At 31.3% G+C, this 24915-nt stretch overlaps 2 protein-coding genes and 1 pseudogene across 6 annotated transcripts in view; 1 reads left to right on the top strand and 2 right to left on the bottom strand.

Moving 5' to 3' along the window:
• The window catches only part of LOC145269449 (glyoxalase domain-containing protein 4-like), a 119704-nt gene extending 115164 nt beyond the window's left edge, over nt 1–4540 (top strand). For all 5 annotated transcript variants that reach the window (XM_080125123.1, XM_080125124.1, XM_080125121.1 and 2 more), the window contains exon 11: nt 4418–4540. In XM_080125123.1, the coding sequence (XP_079981249.1) occupies nt 4418–4483 (66 nt within the window). In that variant the 3' untranslated portion in view covers nt 4484–4540. The remainder of the gene's footprint in view (nt 1–4417) is intronic.
• Nucleotides 4541–5817: 1277 nt separating this feature from the next.
• LOC145270012 (5S ribosomal RNA) lies at nt 5818–5934 on the bottom strand (annotated as a pseudogene).
• Nucleotides 5935–18923: 12989 nt separating this feature from the next.
• Nucleotides 18924–24915, bottom strand: part of LOC145269171 (uncharacterized) — a 113924-nt gene continuing 107932 nt past the window's right edge. The window contains exon 6 of the mRNA XM_080124780.1: nt 18924–20447. Coding sequence (XP_079980906.1) covers nt 19536–20447 — 912 coding nt within the window. The 3' untranslated portion in view covers nt 18924–19535. The remainder of the gene's footprint in view (nt 20448–24915) is intronic.

Genomic DNA, 24915 nt, shown 5'->3' with positions numbered 1-24915 from the left:
CGATCAGTCCTATGAAGGAAGCTTTATTCAGGGAATCTGTTTAGTTTTAAGCACAGGTAGGGTGGCGGAACTTGTTGATGGTAGTTGTAGCTAGTCGAGTGCCTTTTGGTCCCCCCAATTTATCAGAGAGGGACCTATGTTTTCAGTGGCGTCTGTACATCCGTCCGTCCGGACTATTGCCAGATAAATGTCCGTTAGTTTTTCCTGAAATTTTGCCACAAATTGTATTTCATTAAATAGATGTGTAGAGTGAAAAAAATTTTTTTTTTGCAAAAATTCCCGTTGCGTCCCCAGAGGTCAAAAATTCCCTAAAATGGCCAAAAATGGCACATTTTTGGCCATTTTTGCCCCATAACATTTTTGGCCATTTTTGGCTCATAACTTTTGATCCATCCATTAGATTTTTTTTTTTTTTTGTGAAAGTTTGGCAAGGAGGGCCAATGAGAATAATGATAAAGCAGAGAAAAGTTCACAATGTTGCAGGGAAGAGAAAAGCGCATCACCCACTAGATTTCGAACCCAGTTTTGAACTTGATCAAGGCAGGATAGAGCACGGCAAGCGTCTCCTGTCCAGATGTGGCAACAGTATTCTATTTTAGAACATACTTGGCTCTTATGCAGATAGAATTATGTGTAATACGAGTGGAGCATTGAGTAGAGCAGGTGCTAGCATGATTGCAAGAGTTATGAGTGGATTTACAAAGTTCAAAGAACGTCTGCCATTACCAACCAGCAGAGCATAGCTACGATCGATGAAGAGAAAAGTCTATCAGGCATGTGTACACATGTAGCAAAGCAGTGTGTATACATATATATATACATATACCTGTGAATAATGTGTATCTACATGTTGCGTTGTGGGGGTCCATATAGATGTAGTGAGTGTGTATACGTTTGTATGTACATATTTTCATCAAATATTGAAAAATTGTCCAAAAACATTAATTCCTTCACCCTAAAATCATCAGTTTTGTACAGGGAGGGTGTAACAAAAAGTTCTTCCTTCATTTTGCCTTTTCCACGACTATTGCGACCATGACGTCATGTTTGACGTAGAAAACGTTCATGTTAGTTCAACGTGCTGGTTTTTTAAACGTTTTGTTTTGTCAGTACTTAGTTGTTTGTCTCTTTGGCGTACGTGTAACGCGTCGAGGTTTTTTTTTTCCGCTTTAGCCTCCAGGCTTCAGGTTCAAGTCCACCTTCCGACCAAAACTTTTTTTTTCTTTTATACCTTTAAACACCAGAGCTTTTTCTTATCCCCCCACGCCTACACACACAACGTTGTTATCTTAAGATTTCATGTTTTGTTTTTTCCGATTTTTTTTATTTTTAACTGGGTTATTACCTTTCGTTGTCTTCATTATTAACTAAAATAGTCTCTGGGCTAGTACATTATTCCTGAAATGGGTTGATCAGCTTATTTCATAACAGAAAGAAATTAAGAAAACATATGTGAGTGTGATGCTTTGTATTTCACTAGTAATGCATTTTTTTTTTACTTGAAATTATGGGTAATAGTCAGCTAACATATTTCCTAGTTTCCGGCGCAGCTGCTACCGGAAGTGGTGACAAGGCAAATCAGTTCCTTCACTTTTATTGTTCTCCAGTATTTCTATTGCGAAGCGATTTATTGAAATAAAATATAAGAAAAATACATTATTGAAAAACTAGTGAGACCTGTGGAAATTCCACAGCGGACTCTTTCATACGTAACATATTGATGTTGGCATTCTGTGGATGTTCAGTGGAAATGGATACACCCTGATATTATTGTAGCTCTTTTGTTAAAACTGCAAAAGTATTTATCTAAGCTATCAGGGACGCCCAGTGTTGCCCGGTCGTAAAATATGCTTAAATATGATATTTTAATTCATGCAGATTTCATATATATTATTATAGAGTCAATTTTCTATCGATTCTTATATATTACAAGGTTGCAATTTCAAAAATAAAAAAAATATATCCATATGACTTGGGTGCATCAACTTGAATCGAAACCAAAACCAAAACTTAGGAAAAAAAACAAAAAAAAAAAACAGGGCGTCCCAAAAGAAGCTGATGGTTAAAAAAGAAATTCATAACTTTCTTAATTTTTTATATTTTTCTTTTATTTCTTTTTTAGATCATCTAGAGTAACCCTTCCAAGGTCATCATGAGTCGTTACACTACCAAAGAGCGGATATTTATCGTAGAGTTGTATTTTCGGTTGAATGAGTCAATATCAGAACTCAAAGAGAATTTTGACGAAACACAAGAAATTCCCCTACTCCCAATGCAATAAAAGCTATGGTGGCTCGATTTCTAGAGCAAGGGTGTGTATGTGACCTCCCTAAATCTGGTAGACCCCGTACGGCAAGAAATGATGAGAATCGTTAGAGATTAGCAGAGTGTGTGGCCGAGGATCCATCCACATCAGTAAGGAGATCAAGTCAAATTGGGGTCCAGCGATCAATGTGGTTCCAGCAGGACGGTGCAACGGCACATACGGCACGAGAAACATTAAATCTGCTCCAGGACATATTCAGCAACCGAATAATTTCTTGTGGCTGTGAGATAAATTGGCCACCCCGCTTGCCAGATCTCACATGTGCAGATTTCTTCCTTTGGGGTTACCTCAAAGAGCGGGTATACGCAAACAAACCAGCCACAATAAATGCCCTTAAAAACAATATAGAGGAGGAAATTAGGGCCATATGCTGTGAAACATTAAGTGATGTGCTGGACAATGCCCTGCAGAGAGCACAAGAGTGTGAAAATGAAAATGGTGGACATTTGAGTAACATCATTTTTCATAACTAAAATTAGACCTTGTGAAAAACATACCCTAGATTAAGTTGTGTAAAATAAATTAGAATAAGTAGACTATGATATATTACTATATCTCAAAAAATCACGGAGAGACTCATCTACCTAACATATAAAAATTGGTAAGCATAACTTAAATATTGAAAATCCGTCAGCTTCTTTTGGGACACCCTGTATAACTTGAGTTTCTTCAGCTACAATTGAAACCAAAACCAATCATTTATATAAAAAAATGACTTAAGTGCCATCAGCTATAATCGAAACCGAAACCAGAACTTATGAAGAATTCTTAGTAAAATTATTGGGTTTGTATTACTGTACACATAGATTCGAAAAAGTTGTCAAAAAACAAATATATAACAAATAAATGTTATCAAAGGCAAGATAAGTTACTTTTCTACCTAACTGGATTATTTTTTCGTGTTTTTATTCAATGTAACATATTTATTCAGCTCGAAAAACATACAGTGTTTACCGATGTATTCGAAAATTCAAGATGGCGTCTTATTCTCTCTTTAACATGGTAAGTGTGGGAAAAGATGTTATAAATAAAAAACCGTATAAAATACTGTTAAAATCTCGCTCAATATATGTTACCGTGACATAGGTTGACATATATTCGGCGGGTTTTTAATAGTATTTTGTATAGGTTTTTATTTATAACACCTTTTTCCATACTTACGGTGTTAAAGAGTGTGTGAGACGCCATCTTGAATTTTCGAATACATCGGTAAACACTGTATGTTTTTCGAGCTGAATAAATATGTTACATTGAATAAAAACGCAAAAAATATATCCAGTTTGGTAGAAAAGTAATTTATCTTGCCTTTGATAACATTTATTTGTTATATATTTGTTTTTTGACAACTTTTTCGAATCTATGTGTACAGTAATACAACCCCAAATTATTTATTACATGAAATAGGTCATAATATTTAGACTACAGTCACTGGTAAGAAAAAAGATGTAAGTGTGACAGACAAACAAACACACGTTAACGTATTAATATGTAGTTGTAAAAATAATAACAAATATACAATAAAAATTAACAAAATTATAAAAAGATAAAATTATAATTAGTCTTTATTAGCACTTTTAATAACAAAATAAAAAAAATTAGCGTTTTTTTTATTGTATTTAAAATCTTATAAGAAATATGGTTATGAAATTATAAAAATATTATTTGTTAAATTTTAATGATTTTTTTTAATATTCCCCAAATAGTTCTAAAAGATTTTAAAAAATTGTTTTCAATAATTCTTTTTAAAAAAAAGAGCGCAAAAAGTGTTTTCAATAATTCTTTTTTAAAAACAAACTAATTTCAATAATTCTTAATTAAAATAAGACAAAAAAAATTTTTCAATGATTATTAAAAAAAAAAAAAAAGCACAATCGGAAAAAACATAATAATAAAAAAAGAGTACCTGCATAGGGGAGATGTAGGCGTGAGAGAAAAAAAAGTGAAGGAACTGATTTGACTTGTCACTGGTTCCGGTAGCAGCTATGCCAGAAGTTAGGAAGTGCATTAGCTGACTGTAACCAAATTATCTAATTTCAATTTTTCAATTATTTTGCACTTTTAACATTTTGATTTTCTTTCTTTTCTGTTTAGGCAATTGCAACGGACAAAAGCGACGAGTGGTTCTCTAAAAAGGGCAAATCCAAAGTTGAGGGTTAAATATTTTTCTAACGACTTGAATATCGAATCTGAATAAATAAATTTATTTCCTATTTGTTTTCGTTTTTGTTCCTTTTTTTTTATTTATTTATTTTTTTGTATTTTGGACTGTATAAAGAGATATGTGCAGAGCAGAAGACTCTGTTGGTTTGTTCACATTGAAAGAATGGATGAGTGTTCTTATGTTAGTAAATGTAGAACACAAAAACATTGTTTTATGGTGAGCCTCTTCTTGGTAAAAGACCCCGGCACAAGCCCCAAAAAACGTGTTCGTGATAGCATCAAGGAGAGTTTAGTGAGCTTCCATGTTCCTGTTGACAGTTGGGATCCCCTAGCATCTGATCGCAAGCAGTGGAGGTCACTGATATACAGGGGTGCAGAACTCTTTGAGGCAGCTAAGATAGACCAAGCTAAGCTCAAGAGAGCATGTAGGAAACACCAAAACTTGGCACCCAATCCTGGAGACCTATGGATCTGTGAGGTGTGTAACTGGGTTCTATTGTCCAACGCAGGTCTCATTAATCACATGAAAGCACACGATGATACAAGTTCCGTTGCTGTTGGTTTCATCCAAACCAAAGACCGTCATCGATGTCATGTCTGCTTGAGGGTATGCAAGTCGCTAGGAGGACTGAAAAGTCATCTTCAGGCACATGGACGTTCAGGAACTGAGGGAGTGGCATTCGTCTGATAAGATGCCACAGTCATCATCAAAGAAAGACATAGGCTTCCTTCAGTCTTGACAGACTCGATACTCACTGTAAGGGTGCTTGGTTGGTTGGTTGTTTTGTTTTACGGCATATCAACCCTTTTCAGGTTATTTAATGCCGAATCTGGTGATTTTGAAGAACGATTTTTTAATATAGTATATTTGTTTTTTAAGTCGTATTCTATTTAACTCATAGTTGGGACCCTAACAGGTGCTACCACTCCGGGTCAGAGTGGACCTGGGAGCAATGGCAATTAAAGGGTGGCTCCACACTCCCTAAGGCCTGCAAGCTGGGGCCTCACCATCGGATATAGTTTAAGGTCATATCCAGGACCACTGTAAGGGTGCATGAAATTTTTGTGGCAAGAGTTGCGCAATCCTCAACCTCATCTCTCCTGAGTCGACATTGTTGAATACCAGCACCTCTCCTGAGTCGACATTGTTGAATACCAGCACCTCTCCTGAGTCGACATTGTTGAATACCAGCACCTCTCCTGAGTCGACATTGTTGAATACCAGCACCTCTCCTGAGTCGACATTGTTGAATACCAGCACCTCTCCTGAGTCGACATTGTTGAATACCAGCAAGTGGACGACTGGAAAAAATGCCGAGATAAGCAGAAAGCACATACAGCATCTAGAATTCCCAAATGGTCACCCATCTGGTACTAGCCAGGCACAACATTGCTTAACTTCGGTGATCTGACAGGAACCGGTGTTTCAACGTGATTATACCGTACATCAAAGAAAGAATAGAAGTATTAACCATATAAATGCTCATCACGTTTTTTTATTTTGGACTTGCAGGCTGCCCAGTGTTGCCCGAACGTAAAATAGGCTTAAATATGATACATAGATTTCGCATTTATTATGATAGCACAAATTCTCGGTCACTTATTACATTGCACCCAATATAAATAGTAATGATTTCCAAATTGAAAAAAATATTTCCGTACCATCTGCTGGAATCAAAACCAATATATGCAGTGCTCAAGCCATAGTCGTTATTTAGCATTTCAGCCTTCATTGGTAATGTCTGAGCTATCGCCAGATTGATGAAAAAAGGCTAAAAATTAAGCGACTTCAAGATAAAAGTGTATATGTATGCATGCTCAGAAGTTAATTCAGTCCTGCCAACGTCAACGGTTTTTGTTTTTCAATTTGGACCCTTTAGCAGCTATTTTTACAGGCTAAACACCAAATCCAAATTATACTGGAGATTCAAATACCTTATATATCAAGTTTCAAGTTTGTAGACCAAATATTTGAAGGGGAGTTTGGTAGAAACGTTTTGTACACACACATATATAAATGCCATGTCTCTAACTCTCTCTCTCTATATATATATACACATATATAATATTTTTATTTATATAGACGAATATTATACAGTTGCTACACTGAACATGCTAATGTTTCAGACAAATTGGTTTGCAAGGAACCAAAAGTCGCTCATCAGGCGACATAAAATGTTTATTTGCCACCAAATTTCCAAGAAGTATATCTTGGAGGAACACGATTCCATGGAGCTGCTTCCCATCTGACTACAACACGGTCGTTTTCAAGTCCAATGTTAAATTTTTGTTGAGGTGTTTTCTAAAGAATAGAAAGCATGAAGAATATGGCAGACATCTTTGTCGGCTAACAACGCATAAAAAGTGATTATCAAAGATGAATAATGAAAATTACTGCAAAACACAAGCAAATAAATAAATAAATAAAAATAAAAAGCTAAGTATAAAAGTAACTTATTAACTATTGTAATATTTATTTATTGTATATTTTATTTTTATTTATTTATTATATATTTTATTTTATTTGTTGTATATTTTATTTTAATTTATTTATTTATTTATTGTATACTTTATTTTTATTCATTTATTAATTGTATATTTTTATTTTTATTCATTTATTTATTGTATATTTTATTTATTGTATATTTTATTTTTATATATTGTATATTTTATTTTTATTTATTTACATATTGTATATTTTATTTTTATTTATTTACATATTGTATATTTTATTTTTATTTATTGTATATTTTATTTTTAATTATTTATTATATATTTTATTTTTATATATTGTATATTTTATTTTTATTTATTACATATTGTATATTTTATTTTATTTATTTGTTGTATATTTTATTTTTTATTTATTGTATATTTTATTTATTTATTAATTTATTTATTGTATATTTTATTTTTATTTATTTACTTATTGTATATTTTATTATATATTTGTTGTATATTTTATTTATTTATTTTATATTTTATTTTTATTTATTTATTTATTGTATAGTTCATTTTTATTTATTTATTGTATATTTTTTATTTGTTGTATATTTTATTTTTATTTATTTATTGTACATTTTATATTAATTTATTTTTTATTGTATATTTAATTTTTCTTTATTTATTTGTTGTATATTTTATTGTTATTTATTTGTTGTATATTTTATTGGTTTTTATTTTTTGTATATTTTATGTTTATTGTATATTTTATATTTATTTATTTATTGTATATTTTTATTCATTCATTGTATATTTTATTTTTATTTATTTATTGTATATTTTATTTTATTTGCTTATTTATTTGTTTATTTTTTATTTGTTGTATATTTTATTTTTATCTATTTAATGTTTTATATTTATTTTTATTTATTGTATATTTTATTTTTATTTATGTTGTATATTTATTTTTATTCATTTGTTGTATATTTTATTTGTATTTATTTATTTGTTGTGTATTTTATTTTTATTTATTTATTGTAAATTTTATTTTTATTTATTTGTTGTATATTTTATTTATTTTATATTTTATTTTATTTATTGTATATTTTATTTTTATTTATTTATTGTATATTTTATATTTATTGTATATTTTATTTTTATTTATTTATTTATTGTATATTTTATTTTTATTTATTTAGTGCATATTTTATTTTTATGTATTTGTTTATTGTATATTTTATTTTTATTTATTTATTGTATTTTTTGTTTTTATTTATTTTTTTCCACCTTGTTTGTTTGTTTGTTTGTTTGTTGGCTTCAATGCACAGTCTTCAAAAAAAAAATGAAAAGAAAAGTTGGTTTTCAAATCATAAACTGTTAACCATACCCTAACACAATCCTAACACGTTTTTTAAAAAAAAATGTTTTTTCATTTGTACGCTATAGTATCGCCTCATTTGCTTTTCTCTATTACTTTTGCGGTTTTAAATGGTAAACGGTTTTGACTATTTCGGCAATTTGGAATCTTAACACATTGATCTAAGGGAGGAAATTCTATTTTATACTAAAAATTGTAAGAAAGGACTGCCTACTTAATAAGCCATTTTTAACATAACGGACAGGTAACCATTTTTTTCCTAAGGGAGATAAATTCTATGTTGGGAGGGGGGGCTTGGGCATCTACTTTTTAAGTGAATTCTCCGTCTGCCACTGCAGCCAAACGTTACTGACAGGGCACCGCTAGGTGCCCTCATTCCGAGGCCAGTCTTCACACACAAAACGACCTCTGTGTACAAGGTAGTGCAGCCGCTGGATCCGGGAAGTGCCTTAAGCCACAAAGGAGGTTGTCTAATGGCGGCCGATGGAGTGGTTGTGCAACCCACTTAGTGGTCCGGGCAGTGAGAATAATCTCCACAAATGAAAAATATAATACAGAAGACAGTACCAGTACCATCGTCTAGACCGGCCTTGGAAAAACAAGTTTTATTAGTGGTAAAGAAAATATTTTTAATTACTTTAAAAAATTAGGAATATCCCGGAAATGGAGAGCAGTATCATTTTATGTTATGTTCAGGAAACTGGTCCCCCATTCGAAATTCTAAAATGTTTTTCTTTTCTTTTTTTCTGACAAGTTATTCAGTATATTCACATGTAATTGCCTAAAAAAACAAAAGAAGAATCTCTTATTTGTAAGGGGGTAGCAACCGGTGTGTCAGAAACTGACCTTACGAATGCGTTAAAAATATTGAATTCGACCCCCTGTCTTTCCAAGCTTATAACTACTCGAAAAATGTAACTCAAACCCTAATTTTTTTTCAATTAAAGGAGCAAAGACCAAATTTAAAATTTTTTTATATTTCAAAATGCTGAACCATCACGCCTGTGTAAAAAAAAAAAAAATGCTGAACCATCGTCATTATCTGCTCGTGTTAGCATATTATTTTTTTAAAGTTAAAAAAATTTAATCTTTTAATTTAAACAATAATTTCGAGAACTGCATTTCTATTTCAAGTTCATCAGTGAACAGTTATTAATTTTAAACAAATTCACTGAATCAAATTGTAAAAAATGAAATAAAAACAATTTGAATTTCAAAAAGATGTTAATTAAAGTTATTTTTTAAATTTAAATACATTTGCAAGAATTAAACTTATTTTAAATACATATTGTTTTTTGTTTGCAAAAGATAATTGAGACAAGCATAGAATTAAATTTAAAAAATTAAATTTTCCAAAATTTAATTTGAAAATATAACACAATGGCATAATTATTCTGCAGTAGTTTACATAAAGAATATGTTTCTGCATTCCTTCCAAAATATGTTACACAAAATCATGTATAGGATTTCCTATAAATTAAGCAACCTTTCTAATAGCCTCTTGGTGTTACTGGATCTCATAACAAGAATTCATCTAGTCTGGTGAAGTTTCCAGCTTATTTGAGACACCATCTATTATATAAATTTCACCTGTTTAAATGTATGTATTGACAGAGGCGATGGATTTGTTCTGTGTCTGTGTATTTGATCTAGACAAAGCGAATTTGGCAGGTGTAAACGGCTCGCTATATATATATGTATGTATGTCTAAATTTCACGAGATCAGAGTCAGATGACAAATATTGAAAAATTGGCTAAAAACATTAATTCCTTCACCCTCAACTGGGCACTTTTCTACAAGGAGGGGGGTCGCTTTTTTCGCCGATATTTTTGAAAGTCATCCCCTTTTTTCGATTGAGTAGCCTAAATTTAAACCTTCACCACTTCCAGTTTGGCGATGGACACAACGGCAACGACGTCACGTTTTTTGTTCATGTTCTTTCCTTCCTTCAAGGTACAAGTTCGAGCCTGCCTGCCTACGACTTTTCTTTTCTTATTTTTTTTGCTCAACACACACCTCCAAACATCCAAGCAACCCCAGGCACTCAGGCTAGTTCTTTCTAAAAGCCAGTATGAGTTAGTCAAACTGTGGAGATCTTATTTGGGTGGCGAATATTGTTATTTTGAATATTTAGTCAAAGTTTACTTGTAGAGAAAAATCTTGCCAGGTTGTTCTTGTACAGAGAGACCTTAGATACTTGATAGCGTCTAGTAGGAATTCAAGTTCTCTCTCCAGTGTATATGGATGTGCCAGAGGAAAGTTGGTTTACAAGAAAATAATGACCCACCTATTCATACAAAAGAGAACTTATCTCTCTTTTATATTTTACTTCAGTTAGTTTTCAAGTTTTAATTAAGACTAGTGGGAGGTACCCGGCGTTGCCCAGGTGCTTGTAGGTGTGTGCGTTTGGGGGGGGGGGTTAAAGAAGAACAAAAAGGAAACTTAACCCTGTTTAAATATAAAAAAAAACGACAAAAAACAGTGATTTTAAAAATAGAAAAAAAATCTTGGTGAGAGGTCAGCTCGAACCTGGAGCCTTGAGGCCCATAGGCTGAGCCTGAACATCTGCACTACAGTGACAGTCAATTTAAGAGCGATTAAAAAGTGAATGTCAAGCTATTCCGCACTTTTTAATTAGGTCAAATCGTTTTACTGTGGGATAGTTGATGGTAACGTTTACATAGGGTTCGAATCCAGTTTCACTGTTTTTATACTGAAAAGTGAAAGCAACATGCAGCGATCCGAATACGTGGAATATTTATCTTTTGAAAGTCGGGCAAATTAAATAGACAGGCAACCCCCGTTGTTAATTCGCACATATTATGATTTAGATGTGATATAAAAAGTTTTAAGAAGTGACACCCACGAGAAGGTGTCGGAAAAAGCCTTTCTCGGACATACATGAAAACGAAAACATACACAAACAAACATTTTGGCTTTAATTAAATTAACGCATCTTCTGTTAAAATTATAATTAAATTAACGCATCTTCTGTTAAAATTATAATTAAATTAACGCATCTTCTGTTAAAATTATAATTAAATTAACGCATCCTATGTTAAAATTATAATTAAATTAACGCATCTTCTGTTAAAATTATAATTAAATTAACGGATCTTCTGTTAAAAATATAATTAAATTAGCACATCCTCTGTTAAAATTATAATTAAATTAACGCATCTTCTGTTAAAATTATAATTAAATTAACGCATCCTCTGTTAAAATTATAATTAAATAAACGCACCTTCTGTTAAAATTATAATTAAATTAACGCATCCTATGTTAAAATTATAATTAAATTAACGCATCTTCTGTTAAAATTATAATTAAATAAACGCATCTTCTGTTAAAAATATAAAATTAACACATCCTCTGTTAAAATTATAATTAAATTAACGCATCTTCTGTTAAAAATATAATAAAATTAACACATCCTCTGTTAAAATTATAATTTAATTAACGCATCTTCTGTTTAAATTATAATTAAATTAATGCATCCTCTGTTAAAATTATAATTAAATTAACGCATCCTCTGTTAAAATTATAATTAAATTAACGCATTTTCTGTTTAAATTATAATTAAATTAGCGCATCCTCTGTTAAAATTATAATTAAATTAACGCATTTTCTGTTTAAATTATAATTAAATTAACGCATCCTCTGTTAAAATTATAATTAAATTAACGGATCTTCTGTTAAAATTATAATAAAGTTAACGCATCCTCTGTTAAAATTATAATTAAATTAACGCATCTTCTGTTAAAAATATAATAAAATTAACACATCTTCTGTTAAAATTATAATTTAATTAACGCATCTTCTGTTTAAATTATAATTAAATTAATGCATCCTCTGTTAAAATTATAATTAAATTAACGCATCCTCTGTTAAAATTATAATTAAATTAACGCATTTTCTGTTTAAATTATAATTAAATTAGCGCATCCTCTGTTAAAATTATAATTAAATTAACGCATTTTCTGTTTAAATTATAATTAAATTAACGCATCCTCTGTTAAAATTATAATTAAATTAACGGATCTTCTGTTAAAATTATAATAAAGTTAACGCATCCTCTGTTAAAATTATAATTAAATTAACGCATCTTCTGTTAAAAATATAATAAAATTAACACATCTTCTGTTAAAATTATAATTAAATTAACGCATCTTCTGTTAAAATTATAATAAAGTTAACGCATCCTCTGTTAAAATTATAATTAAATTAACGCATCTTCTGTTAAAAATATAATAAAATTAACACATCCTCTGTTAAAATTATAATTAAATTAACGCATCCTCTGTTAAAATTATAATTAAATTAACGCATCTTCTGTTAAAAATTATAATTAAATTAACACATCCTCTGTTAAAATTATAATTAAATTAACACATCCTCTGTTAAAATTATAATTAAATTAACGCATCCTCTGTTAAAATTATAATTAAATTAACGCATCTGCTGTTAAAAATTATAATTAAATTAACACATCCTCTGTTAAAAATTATAATTTAATTAATACACCCTCTGTTAAAAATTATAATTAAACTGAGAAATCCTATGTTAAAATCATAATTAAATTAACACATCCTCTGTTAAAAATATAATTAAATTAACACATCCTCTGTTAAAAATATAATTATATTAACACATCCTCTGTTAAAAATATAATTATATTAACACACCCTCTGTTAAAAATATAATTAAATTTACACACCCTATGTTAAAAATATAATAAAATTAACACACCCTATGTTAAAAATATAATAAAATTAACACATCCTCTGTTAAAATTATAATTAAATTAACACTTGCTCTGTTAAAATTATAATTAAATTAACACATCCTTTGTTAAAAATTATAATTACATTAACACCCCCTCTGTTAAAATTATAATTAAATTAACACATCCTTTGTTATAAATCATAATTAAATTAACACACCCTCTGTTAAAAATTATAATTAAATTAACACATCCTCTGTTTAAATTATATTTAAATTAACAAATCCTCTGTTAAAAATTATAATTAAATTAACACACCCTCTGTTAAAATTATAATTAAATTAACACACCCTATGTTAAAAATATAATTAAATTAACACATCCTCTGTTAAAAATCATAATTAAATTAACACACCATGTTAAAAATTATAATTAAATTAAGAAATCCTATGTTAAAATCATAATTAAATTAACACATCCTATGTTAAAATTATAATTAAATTAACACATCCTCTGTTAAAATATAATTTAATTAACGCACCCTCTGTTAAAATTATAATTAAATTAACACATCCTCTGTTAAAATTATAATTAAATTAACACATCCTCTGTTAAAATTATAATTAAATTAACACATCCTCTGTTAAAATTATAATTAAATTAACACACCCTCTTTTAAAATTATAACTAAATTAACACATCCTCTGTTATAATTATAATAAAATTAACACACCCTCTGTTAAAATTATAATGAAATTATAATAAAATAAACATTTATGTTAAAATTATATTTAAATTAACACATCCTCTGTTAAAATTATAATTAAATTAACACATCCTTTGTTAGAAATTATGATTACATTAACACCCCCTCTGTTAAAATTATAATTAAATTAACACACCCTATGTTAAAAATTATATTTTTATGTACACATCCTCTGTAAAACATTATAATTAAATTAACACATCCTTTGTTATAAATCATAATTAAATTAACACATCCTCTGTTAAAAATTATAATTAAATTAACACATCCTCTGTTAAAAATTATAATTTAATTAACACACCCTCTGTTAGAATTATAATTAAATTAACACATCCTCGGGACGTGTTAGCCATGACTGATCAACGTAGTCTGTTTCAAATGTTTATACAATTTTATTTATAAAAACTCTATTCACATATTGACCACTTTTAAAAAGACATTGGTTTTAGTTGATGTTATCAATATATTTTAACTTAACTAATTATGTGTGTGTGTGTGTGTGTGTGTGTGCACGTGTGAGAGAGGGAGAGAAAGAGAGAGAGAGTGTGTGTGTGTGTGTGTTTGTAAGCCTGATGAGTAGATAATATTACATCTCCAATCCGGTTTCGAACATTTGGTTCCATATTGACTTGAATTTATATCTGAGGAATCTTTTACGGATAGATGTCGTGTAACATAGCGCTGACAGCCGTGATCCAAATGACATCATGGTAAGGGAAAAGACAACTATAAAAAGGAGAACATGTTAAAGATCATGTTAGAGATGCAGATGACATTCAAGAGACATAGATGACGTCACAGCAGTAATGAGAGAATGCGGAAATAAATAGCGTTGTACAAGAAAATAAAAGCGAGTTAAAGTTCTTTGCGACTGATGCTAAAACAGGTTGGTTCATGAATAGCGTTACACTTGTTCCTTTTATTGCTGCTATCTGTATTTCATTACATCTTGGTCTACCAGGGATTGTTACCAAGTATATATTAAGATTTTTTATTATTAGGCCAATTGCTGCTATCACGACCAGTATAATATTTGTTTCTTTCATGTTTTTAAATCATTTTTTTTATATAACATTTTCACCCCAAACAAGGCACATCACCACTTTGATGTAGGGGGCTACTATGTAGGGAGTTGGGCAGCAAGATGTCGGTTCACATTATACTTGAACTTCTATATGTCAGTACAGTTGGGGAAGCAGGGTCCTGGAAGGGAGTTCCAAAATCTAGCAGTTCTAGGGAAAAAACTACTGGAGTAGAAGGCTTTCTTACATCTAGGGATCTCTACTGTGAAAGGGTGGAATTTAGCTGCTTGTCGGGTCTGTTGGGTGTATTTACGTCGAGGGGGTACAACTGCTTGCAGTTCGTCAGAGCATTCACCGTTAAAGTACTTGTAGAACAGGCAGAGGGATGCAACATTTCGTCGATGTGACAAAGGCTGAAGCTTGGATGACAGTTCAGGACCTATCAGGTTGGCAACTCTCTTTTGGACCTTGTCCAGGAGCGAGAGACTAGTAGCAGATGCACCAGCCAAAATATGACAACAATACTCCATACATGAGCGAATGGTGGCCTTATAGAGGTACAGGATATTTTCGGGCGTTAGTAGCTTTCCAGCACAGTAAAGAGAACCTACCTTCTTCGCAGCGGTCCTGGCAATACTCTCAATGTAATTGTTCCAACTCATGTTTCCTGTGAACGTTAGACCGAGGAGTTTAAAAGATGTACTTTCAGATAGAGTCTTTGGCCATTGCTATTGGTGGTAGAGAAAGTCTGAACATACTGATATTTTATCTTTTTTCAGTTCACCTCTATTAAGATGGTAGTCATTTAGAATGGTCAAGATGATAGTCATTTAGAATTGTGACATCAATAACATTTCTATACACACGTGATTTGTAAAATTATATTTTACAGAAGACGTGATTTTGAATGTCTTAAAATAATTTTTATTTTTACTTCAGTTAGTTTTAAGATATAAAGGGGCGATAACACTTGATCCCATTAGATTTAAATTTGTATCCGAGGGCTCTTTTAAGAATAGATGCTGTTCCCTTTATGGCTTCAATCTGTATTTAATTACAACTTGGTCTTCCAGGGATTGTTTCCAGGTACTTCTTAAGATTCTTTTTCACTAAGCCAGTTGCATCTATCACAACTAGTATAATGTCTATCTCTCTCAGAAACCATGTTATCTTTAAGTCATTCCAGACTCAGGCTCTCAGGCGCTGAGTGGTAGAATCTGCACAGGTCATTTGTTGCTAGTCCAGCCATTTTTTTTAAAATTAATTCGTAAGCTCTGATCTTGTCTGTCTACAATGAATCTTTCCTCATCCAATGGAAGTTTCTTATTCTTCAGCAATTGAAGTGAAGCATCCTTGTCTATATATTCTGGTTGAGCTCCCCCAGGAACTTAACAGCTCTCTTGTGCCGTTTCCGTCCTTGTTTTTTTTTGTTTGTTTTTTTAATTTTTTGCAATCTGTGTTGCTGGTTCATCATATACCTTGGCAATATTTTCCAGTACGAAACTCTCAAAGTTTTCAGCAAGCTTTGTGATTGAGGTTTGTTGGGGTAGACGTTCATGGTGCTCCCTTACCATTTTATCATCATATCGCTTGAACTTTTGATGTACTGTTCCATACTTACTAAGGTGGCTCGATAGGCATGGTTTATTTCAGTGAAGACAAGATGTCTTTTTTTGGGGGTGATAGGTATATCCTGTCCGTACATTGGTTTTGCTATATTATTTTATGTAAGTTTAAGAGTTTCCTGGTCTTTGTATATATATCTGCCCACCTGCATGTCTTTGTCATAAACACTTTTCTGGTTAATGTTCCCAGATATTCGATGATCTGTCAAGTTGCAGCTCTTCACAGATATTTCAATGGATCTATTTACATACTTTGTTGTGGCAGACAATGTAAAGATTATCTGCTAATAAGTAATTACAAGGCTTAAAGTTGATGGATCCTGAAAGTGGTTGAAAGAATAAGTAACGAACAACTAATTAATACCTGTTTCATCCCCAGTCTTTATTATTTCTGCAACAACACCTGACGGTCCTGCAACTTTACATTTCATCTTACAGCATCATATACCATTTCTTTCTCAATTCTTATAGCTTGTCCATATACCGCTTCTGTAACTCCTAGATTTTCTCAGTCCTATGAAAACTCTGTATTCAGCATTTCCATGCATTCCTTTTGTTCTGTTCATTTGTTACTAAAAATACATCTTCAGACTACATTTAGCTCTTAATCAAGATAGTTTCATCTTAAGATATTTATGAAGGCACTGCCCTAACACCACCAACACCATGCTTGATAGAATCATATACATCAGATCTGTTAACATATCCAGATATTAGGTGGTTCAAGCTCTCAGATGCTGTGTGGTAGAGTCTGCACCAGCCATTTTTTAAAATTAATTCGTAAGCTCTGATCTTCTCTGGCTACAATGAATATTTCCTAATCAAATGGAAGTTTCCCATACTTGAGCTATTGAAGTAAAGCATCCTTGTCTATACATTCTTGTTGACTTATTTACCGCTTTCTTGTGCCGTTTCGTCCTTGTTTTTCCTCTTTCTATATAGATTTCTGTGTATATTTTTTACTTTTGTTCAATTTTTTAATTATTATTTTACTTTGGTTAGTTTTAAAGGATCAAGAGGCAATAACTTTTGATCCATCCATTAGATTTTTCTGAGACTTGGCCAAAATGTGGAGCCCATTGTTCTCTGATATAAATTCAGTATGAGTGACCCTAGCAAAATCCTGGTTTGCATCCCCAGGGACTTATAGAACAAAAAAAAAAACCCGCCCCTTTTTGTGGCTCTTTTTTCATATTTCTCAACATAACATTAGATCTCTTACTATATAGTGGCTTTTCACAGTGGTCAACTTAAACATACATGTGTTAAGGCTTGAAACTGCACCGTTATCTATTTATCCTGGGATTCGACATACCCATGATCTCAAAAGAGGTAAAAAATGCTCAAAAATGGCACTTTTTGCCACATAGCATTCGATCCATCGATTAACTCTTGATTTCATTATGATGTGAATTTATATTCGAGGGATCTTTTAAGAATAGACATTGTTCCCTTTATGTATTTTGTAACAGGTCGGACTTCCAAGGATTGTTTCTAAGTATTTCTGAAAATTTTCTTTCATTAGGTTAGTTGCTCCTGTCACAACTGGTATAACGTTGATTTCTTTAAAGGACCATGTTGTTCTGAGATCATTTCCAGTTAGCTATATTAAGACCATAGTCATTTGGAATGCTAACATTAATTATATTCTTATGCACAAGTGATTTATAAAATTTTATTTTGGCAAACATGCGGTTTCAGATGTCTTAGAAGAAAGTGATTTTTCCCTTTTTTTATTTTTCTTCTATTAGTTTTAAGATATCAAGGGACTCCCCACTGGAGCTAATATTTGATTCAATTATGATTTAAATTTGTAGTCAAGGGCTCTTAAATCATTCTTGACATCCTGATATTTTGTTATCTTTTTCCATTCAGCTCTATTAAGACGATAGTCATGCAGAATGGAGACATCAATAATATTCCAATATTGGGCAGTGAATACTATGCTATCTTTAATATTGAGTCAGGTTTACTTGTAGGGAAAAGTATCCTTATGTCAGGTTGTTCTGACAAACCCCTGTACAGAAAGACCTTAGACACACGTGGATATTGTCTAGTAGGTATTCAAGTTCTCTCCTACAATGGAATTCAAGTAGTCTCCAGTAGGCAATACGCATGTGCACTTTCAAACTTCATTTGTACAAAAATAAAGACGTGCATATTTTACATGAAAATGTTTTTCTTTTTATTATTTTACTTTGATTAGTTTTAAGAGATCAAGAGGATCCCTTCCGGAGCTAACGCTTCATTTTATATAAATTTGAATTTATATCCGAGGGCTCTTTTAAGGATAAACATTGTTCTCTTTATGACGGCTGCTTTCTGTATTTTGATGTAGTTGAAGGATTCGACATTCCTATCCTGTCGTGGTTAACCTGACGAAGGCCAGAGGGATAATGGGCCGAAACATCATGAAAACCCCAAATAGTTAAAGTATACAATTTACTAATCTCCTAAATAATTCCAAACTATTTTAATAATAATAGTTATAATAAGCAATTTATTTCAAATATCAAAAAAAAAAAATAAAAACAAGACCTGCATATTTGACAGCAAGATGGTTTCTAATCAGTGTATATTTAGGACTTTTAAAGAGAAAATCGGATCAATATATTTCATAGGAACATGTCTACATAAATGTATTTTGTTAAAATTGATTTCTCAGAAAACAAAAATTTTCATATCGCACAGGAAAACTTTTTTTTGACACCTTTAAAAAAAAACTTATTTCCATTAGCTATAAAAATTCAAGGGGGTCCTTTCTAAAGTTAACACTTCATTTTATATAAATTTGAATTTATATCCGACGGCTCTTTTAAGGATAAACATTGTTCTCTTTATGGCTGATTTCTGTATTTTGATACAGCCTGGTCTTCCAGGAATTATTTCCAACTATTTCTTGAGAATTTTTTTTATTGGGCTAATTGCTTTTATCACAAATGGTATAATTCCCTTCAGAAACCACATCGTCTTTAAATCATTCTTGAGATCATGATTTATCCCCCACTCACACCATTTGCCTCCATTAAGGCTATAGTCATTTGGAATGGAGATATCAATAATATTCCTATACACAAGTGATTTATAAAATTTTATTTTGTAGTAGATGAGGATTCGGATGTTTTAGAAGAAGGTGAGTTTTCTGCAGTGTGTATACGTTTGTGTTTGGTCAAATGTGATTTCACAGCAAACGACGACTTACAAACTCCGCAAGAAAACGGTTTCTGCTGCGTGTGAACGCGCATGTGTCCCTTTAAGCCGGATTGCTGAGAAAATGCGGTTTTGCAGATTTCGCAGACAAACGGCTTCTCTCCACTGTGAATGCGCATGTGTCCTTTTAAGCTGACCTTATGCGAAAACGAAACTCCGCATCTCCCGCAGGAGAAGGGTTTCTCCCCGGTGTGCTTACGCATATGTATCGCCAGTGTCGATTTCATTGCGAATGAAGAGTTACATATCTCGCACGAATATGGCTTCTCTCCAGTGTGTATACGTTTATGGATCGTCAAACTCGACTTTTCAGAAAATGAAAACCCGCACACGTCACAGGAATACGGTTTCTCTCCACTATGCACGCGCATGTGTTTCGTCAGGTTGTACTTGACGGGAAATGCAGATTTACATATTTCACAAGAAAATGGTTTCTCACCTGTGTGTACACGCATGTGCCGCGTTAGACTCGTCTTCTCAGAAAACGCGTATTTGCATATCGTGCACGAGTACGGTCTCTCCCCCGTGTGGACACGGACGTGTTTTGTTAAGTGCGATTTTTGTGAGAATGACGACCCGCAGATTTCACATTTGAATGGCTTCTCGCCGCTGTGTACGCGGAGGTGCGTTGTTAGCGTTGACTTCACAGAGAAGGAAGAGCCACACGTGTCGCAGGAAAAAGGTTTCCCACCAGTGTGTATGCACATGTGTCGATTCAGTTTTGCTTCGCCCGAAAAGGAAGCTCCACATAGTATACAGGAATATGGTTTCGCTACTGCGGACCGAGACATTTTTTATCTGTAAACAAATGAAATTGTTAGAATTAAATAAATTTTATTGTTTATTATGGATTTATTTGTTAATCAAAAAAAAAAAAAATTTTGGGTAGGAAAACAAATATGTAATCTGTTTTGTTTAAATAAATTATAAATTTATGTGTAAATCAACAAAAATATAGGTGCTTCTCCAGAATTGGGATGACATTTTGTAGTTGATAAATGAAGTTTTCAGATAAAAAACAATGGTTTCAACTGATTTTTTTTGTCAAGTTACAATGGTGGTTTCCAAATTATGCAGTCGAAATTACATGAATATTACGGAATTATTAAAAAAAAATAACTTTAATCGTGTTCGAAGGTGAAAAATTGCCGCCATCTGGTTTTAATAAAGTGAAGCAAAATGAAACCATAAACAAGTAACTCTAAATTTTTAATGTGACCAACACAAAACAAATAACAAAATAAACATAACATATATACAGTGTTTGCGAGTCTGGTTTTCATTTAAGATTTTTTTATAATTGTTTAATATAAAAATAACTGTTTACCTGAAAATTAAATAACATAAAAATAACATATATACAAGATTTTGCAACTGCTGAATTGCCTCCCTTGCGACTCTCCTGTGTCTTACATAAGTATACACGATCGTGTTCTTTAAATTCTATTTTCTTTAATAAAAATTTTTCTACCTCATCAATTTTCATAATTTTTCGATATTAAAAAATATGGGGAATACGTAGATACTGTTGTTTTTATGTGAAATCCAATATTACAATTTCCGAAATCTTGTCCAATAGTGTAGAAGAGCCAAAATATATATTAATTCATTTTTATTTCGAACTACTATTCTCATCTTTATTAGTTGTTGTTTTCATCTTTATTGATAAATAAATAAAAATAAAGATAAAAAACAACAACTAATAATAAAGATGAGAATAATAGTCCAAAATAAAAAAATAAATTAATATATATAATGCTCATCTCAAAAATGAATTCCAATTAAGGAATAATATATATACCAATCGGTACGGACCTTACTATGGAAGATCAGATAATAAATAAACGTGGATTTATAAGATCAAAGAATCCAACCTTGGTCGCCCTTCGGGGCCCGTGGCGCAGTTGATAGAGACATTGAATCGCTATGGTTCCAGATGGACATTGTTTGAAGATAGCGGTTTCAATCCTACCCAAAGTGTGCCAGAGGTTTACTTGGCAAAAACGTGGTGAGAGGAAAACAACTACGGATGGCAGTGATTGCTGAGAATGCAGTTAGGAGATTCGAAGTTCCTATCCATTGCGGTTACCACCTGACGAAAGCCAGAGAAATAGTTGGCCGAAACGTCGTGAAAAAAACAAAACAACCACCAATAAAGATGAAAACAACAACTAATAATAAAGATGAGAATAGTAGTCTGAAATAAAAATAAATTAATATATATAATACTCATCTCAGAAATGAATTCCAATTAAGGAATAATATATAAGCCAAAATATATTTTGGATATTACCATGGGAAAAGAAATGAAATCCGTTTTGATTATATTAAGGAATTGAGATCGATAGAAATGAGGAAATCATTAACAGAAATTAAATAAATTTATTATCTATTATATATATATAATTATATATATATATATATATATAATTATATGTGTGTCAATCAACAAAATATTTATTTTGGATATTAATCTTCTATGGGAAGACAAATGTAAGTTATTAATAAAATCTGTTTCGTTTAGATTAAGGAAATGGGATGAAGAGAAATAAAGACCAGAAATTACATTAATCTTATTAACAAAAATATATTTTGTATATTAATGGGTATTATGGGAAAACAGATTTTCAACAATTTTTAATTACAATGAATTTATTTTTTATATCAGTTAATTGTAATTTATTGAGATGAGTATTATTTATTACTTGTTTCGGCCAACTATTCCTGTGGCCTTTGTCAGGTGGTAACTGCGTTGGATAGGAAATCTGAATCTCCTGACTGCATTCACTGCAATCACTGCCATCCGTAGTTGTTGTCGTCTCACCACGTTTTTGGCCAAGTAAGCCTCTGGCATGCTTTGGGTAGGATTGAAACCGCTATCTACAGACAATTCTCACCTGGAATCGTAGAGATTCAACATCTCTATTCACTGCGCCACGGGCCCCGAAGGGAGATCAAAGTTGGATTTTTTGGTTTTATAAATGCATGTTTTTTTATTATTTATTATTTGATCTTCCATGGTCGGGACCGTACCGAATGGAAACGTCACGATAGAGACTTTAAATCTCTATCATCTACGGTTCCAGGTGAGAATTGTCTGAAGGTAATGGTTTCAATCCTACCCAAAGTGAGCCAGAGGCTTACTTGGCCCAAAACATTATGAGACGACAACTACAGAACGCAGTAATTGCAGTGAATGCAGTCAGGAGATTCAGACTTCCTATCCGTCGCAGTAACCACCTGACGAAGGCCAGAGGAATAGTTGGCCGAAACGCTGTGAAACACAAACGAATAAAGATGAAGATAATAGTCCGCAATAAATACAAAGGAAAAGTGTGATATATTTACTCATCTAAGCTCAATAATATAGAAGATTTATTCATCTAAGCTCAATAATCTGGTATATTTATTCAACTAAACTGAATATTGTATATTTATTTATCTAAGCTAAATGATATGATATATTTATTCATCTAAGCTAAATAATATGATATATTAATTGATCTAAGCTAAATGATATGGTATATTTATTCATCTAAGCCAAATAATATGGTATATTTATATATCTAAGTTAAATAATATGATATATTTATTTATCTAAGCTAAATAATATGGTATATTTATTTATCTCAGCTAAATAATATGGTATATTTATTCGTCTAAACTAAATAATATGGTATATTTATTTATCTAAGCTAAATAATATGGTATATTTATACATCTAAGCTAAATAATATGGTATATTTATTCATCCAAGCTCAATAATATGATATATTTATCCATCTAAGCAAAATAATACGGTATATTTATATATCTGAGCTCAATAATATAATATATTTATTCATCTAAGCGAAAAAATATGGTATATTTATACATCTAAGCGAAAAAATATGGTATATTTATTCATCTAAGCGAAAAAATATGGTATATTTATTCATCTGTGCTCAATAATAGGATACATTTATTCATCTAAGCGAAATATTATGATATATTTATTTATCTAAGCTCAATAATATGATATATTTTTTCATCTAAGCTAAATAATATGGTATATTTATTCATCAAAGCAAAATAATATGGTATATTTATTCATCTAAGTTAAAAATTATGGTATATTTATTCATCTAAGCTAAATAATATGGTATATTTGTTCATCTAAGCTAAATAATATGGTATATTTATTCATCTAAACTAAATAATATGATATATTTATTCATCTAAGCTAAATAATGATATATTTATTTATCTAAGCTCAACTCCAAATGAATTGAACTGACCATTTTTACATCACTTTTAAAAACAGTAGACAAGTAAAGGCACAGTATCTGTAGTATGGCAAACAAAAATCAACGTCTGAAATAGACATATTTTCAAAATCAGCTGCGAACATGGTTGAAATAAATGAAAGTGTTCGTACGTACAATGTTGAAACGTGTTTGTTATTTGTGATTACTTGTACAAGGGTTAGGCTTTCTGGTATTACAGTCTTTATCATCAGATAAATTCTATAAACACAAGCAGAAACGGAAGATCAAAATTCATTATGTGATATTTGACGACTTGATGGAAATGCCAGACGGATTTCGAAATAAAATTGAGTGCAGCTTTCATGCTCAAAGCAAAGCTCTGTCTCAAAGAAATAGCAAGTAATCAAATCAGAGAACATTTCTGTAAAAGTCTGAGGAAGCTACAGACGGCCCAAAAAACCTGGCCGGGTAGCTGAAACAATAATGTAACTAAACAGAAAGATATGGTAATAAAAAATAAAGCGTATATATATATATATATATATATATATATATATACTCGGGTTTTTTTATATTCAAAAGTAATGGACTAATGAATTCAACGAGGTTGTTAGATAGTGCTCAATAAAAAGAGCTGATAATACTTGTTTATTGTTATATAAACATGCTCACATCCCGCTGCTACAAATAGCCACTTGTTTCAATCAAACAACAGATATCATCAGGCAGCGACTTGACTATTCAAAAGTTCAATGAATAACCTATTATTCATTGAACTTTTGAATAGTCAAGTTGCTGCCTGATGATATCTGTTGTTTGATTGAAACAAGTGGCTATTTGTAGCAGCGGGATGTGAGCATGTTTATATAACAATAAACAAGTATGTATATATATATATATATATATATATATATATAGTCATCCATATACAGTATTGTTTTGTTGTTTCACAGCTCATCAGTGCGGCTAGACAGGCAACTACCTCAAGCCAGGATAGAAACCCGCCTGTCTGCAC

The sequence above is a fragment of the Euprymna scolopes genome, chromosome 45 (assembly GCF_053919585.1).
Source record: "Euprymna scolopes isolate OS-2025 chromosome 45, ASM5391958v1, whole genome shotgun sequence".
Lineage (NCBI taxonomy): Eukaryota > Metazoa > Mollusca > Cephalopoda > Sepiida > Sepiolidae > Euprymna > Euprymna scolopes.
This window is presented reverse-complemented; position numbering and strand designations above follow the sequence as displayed.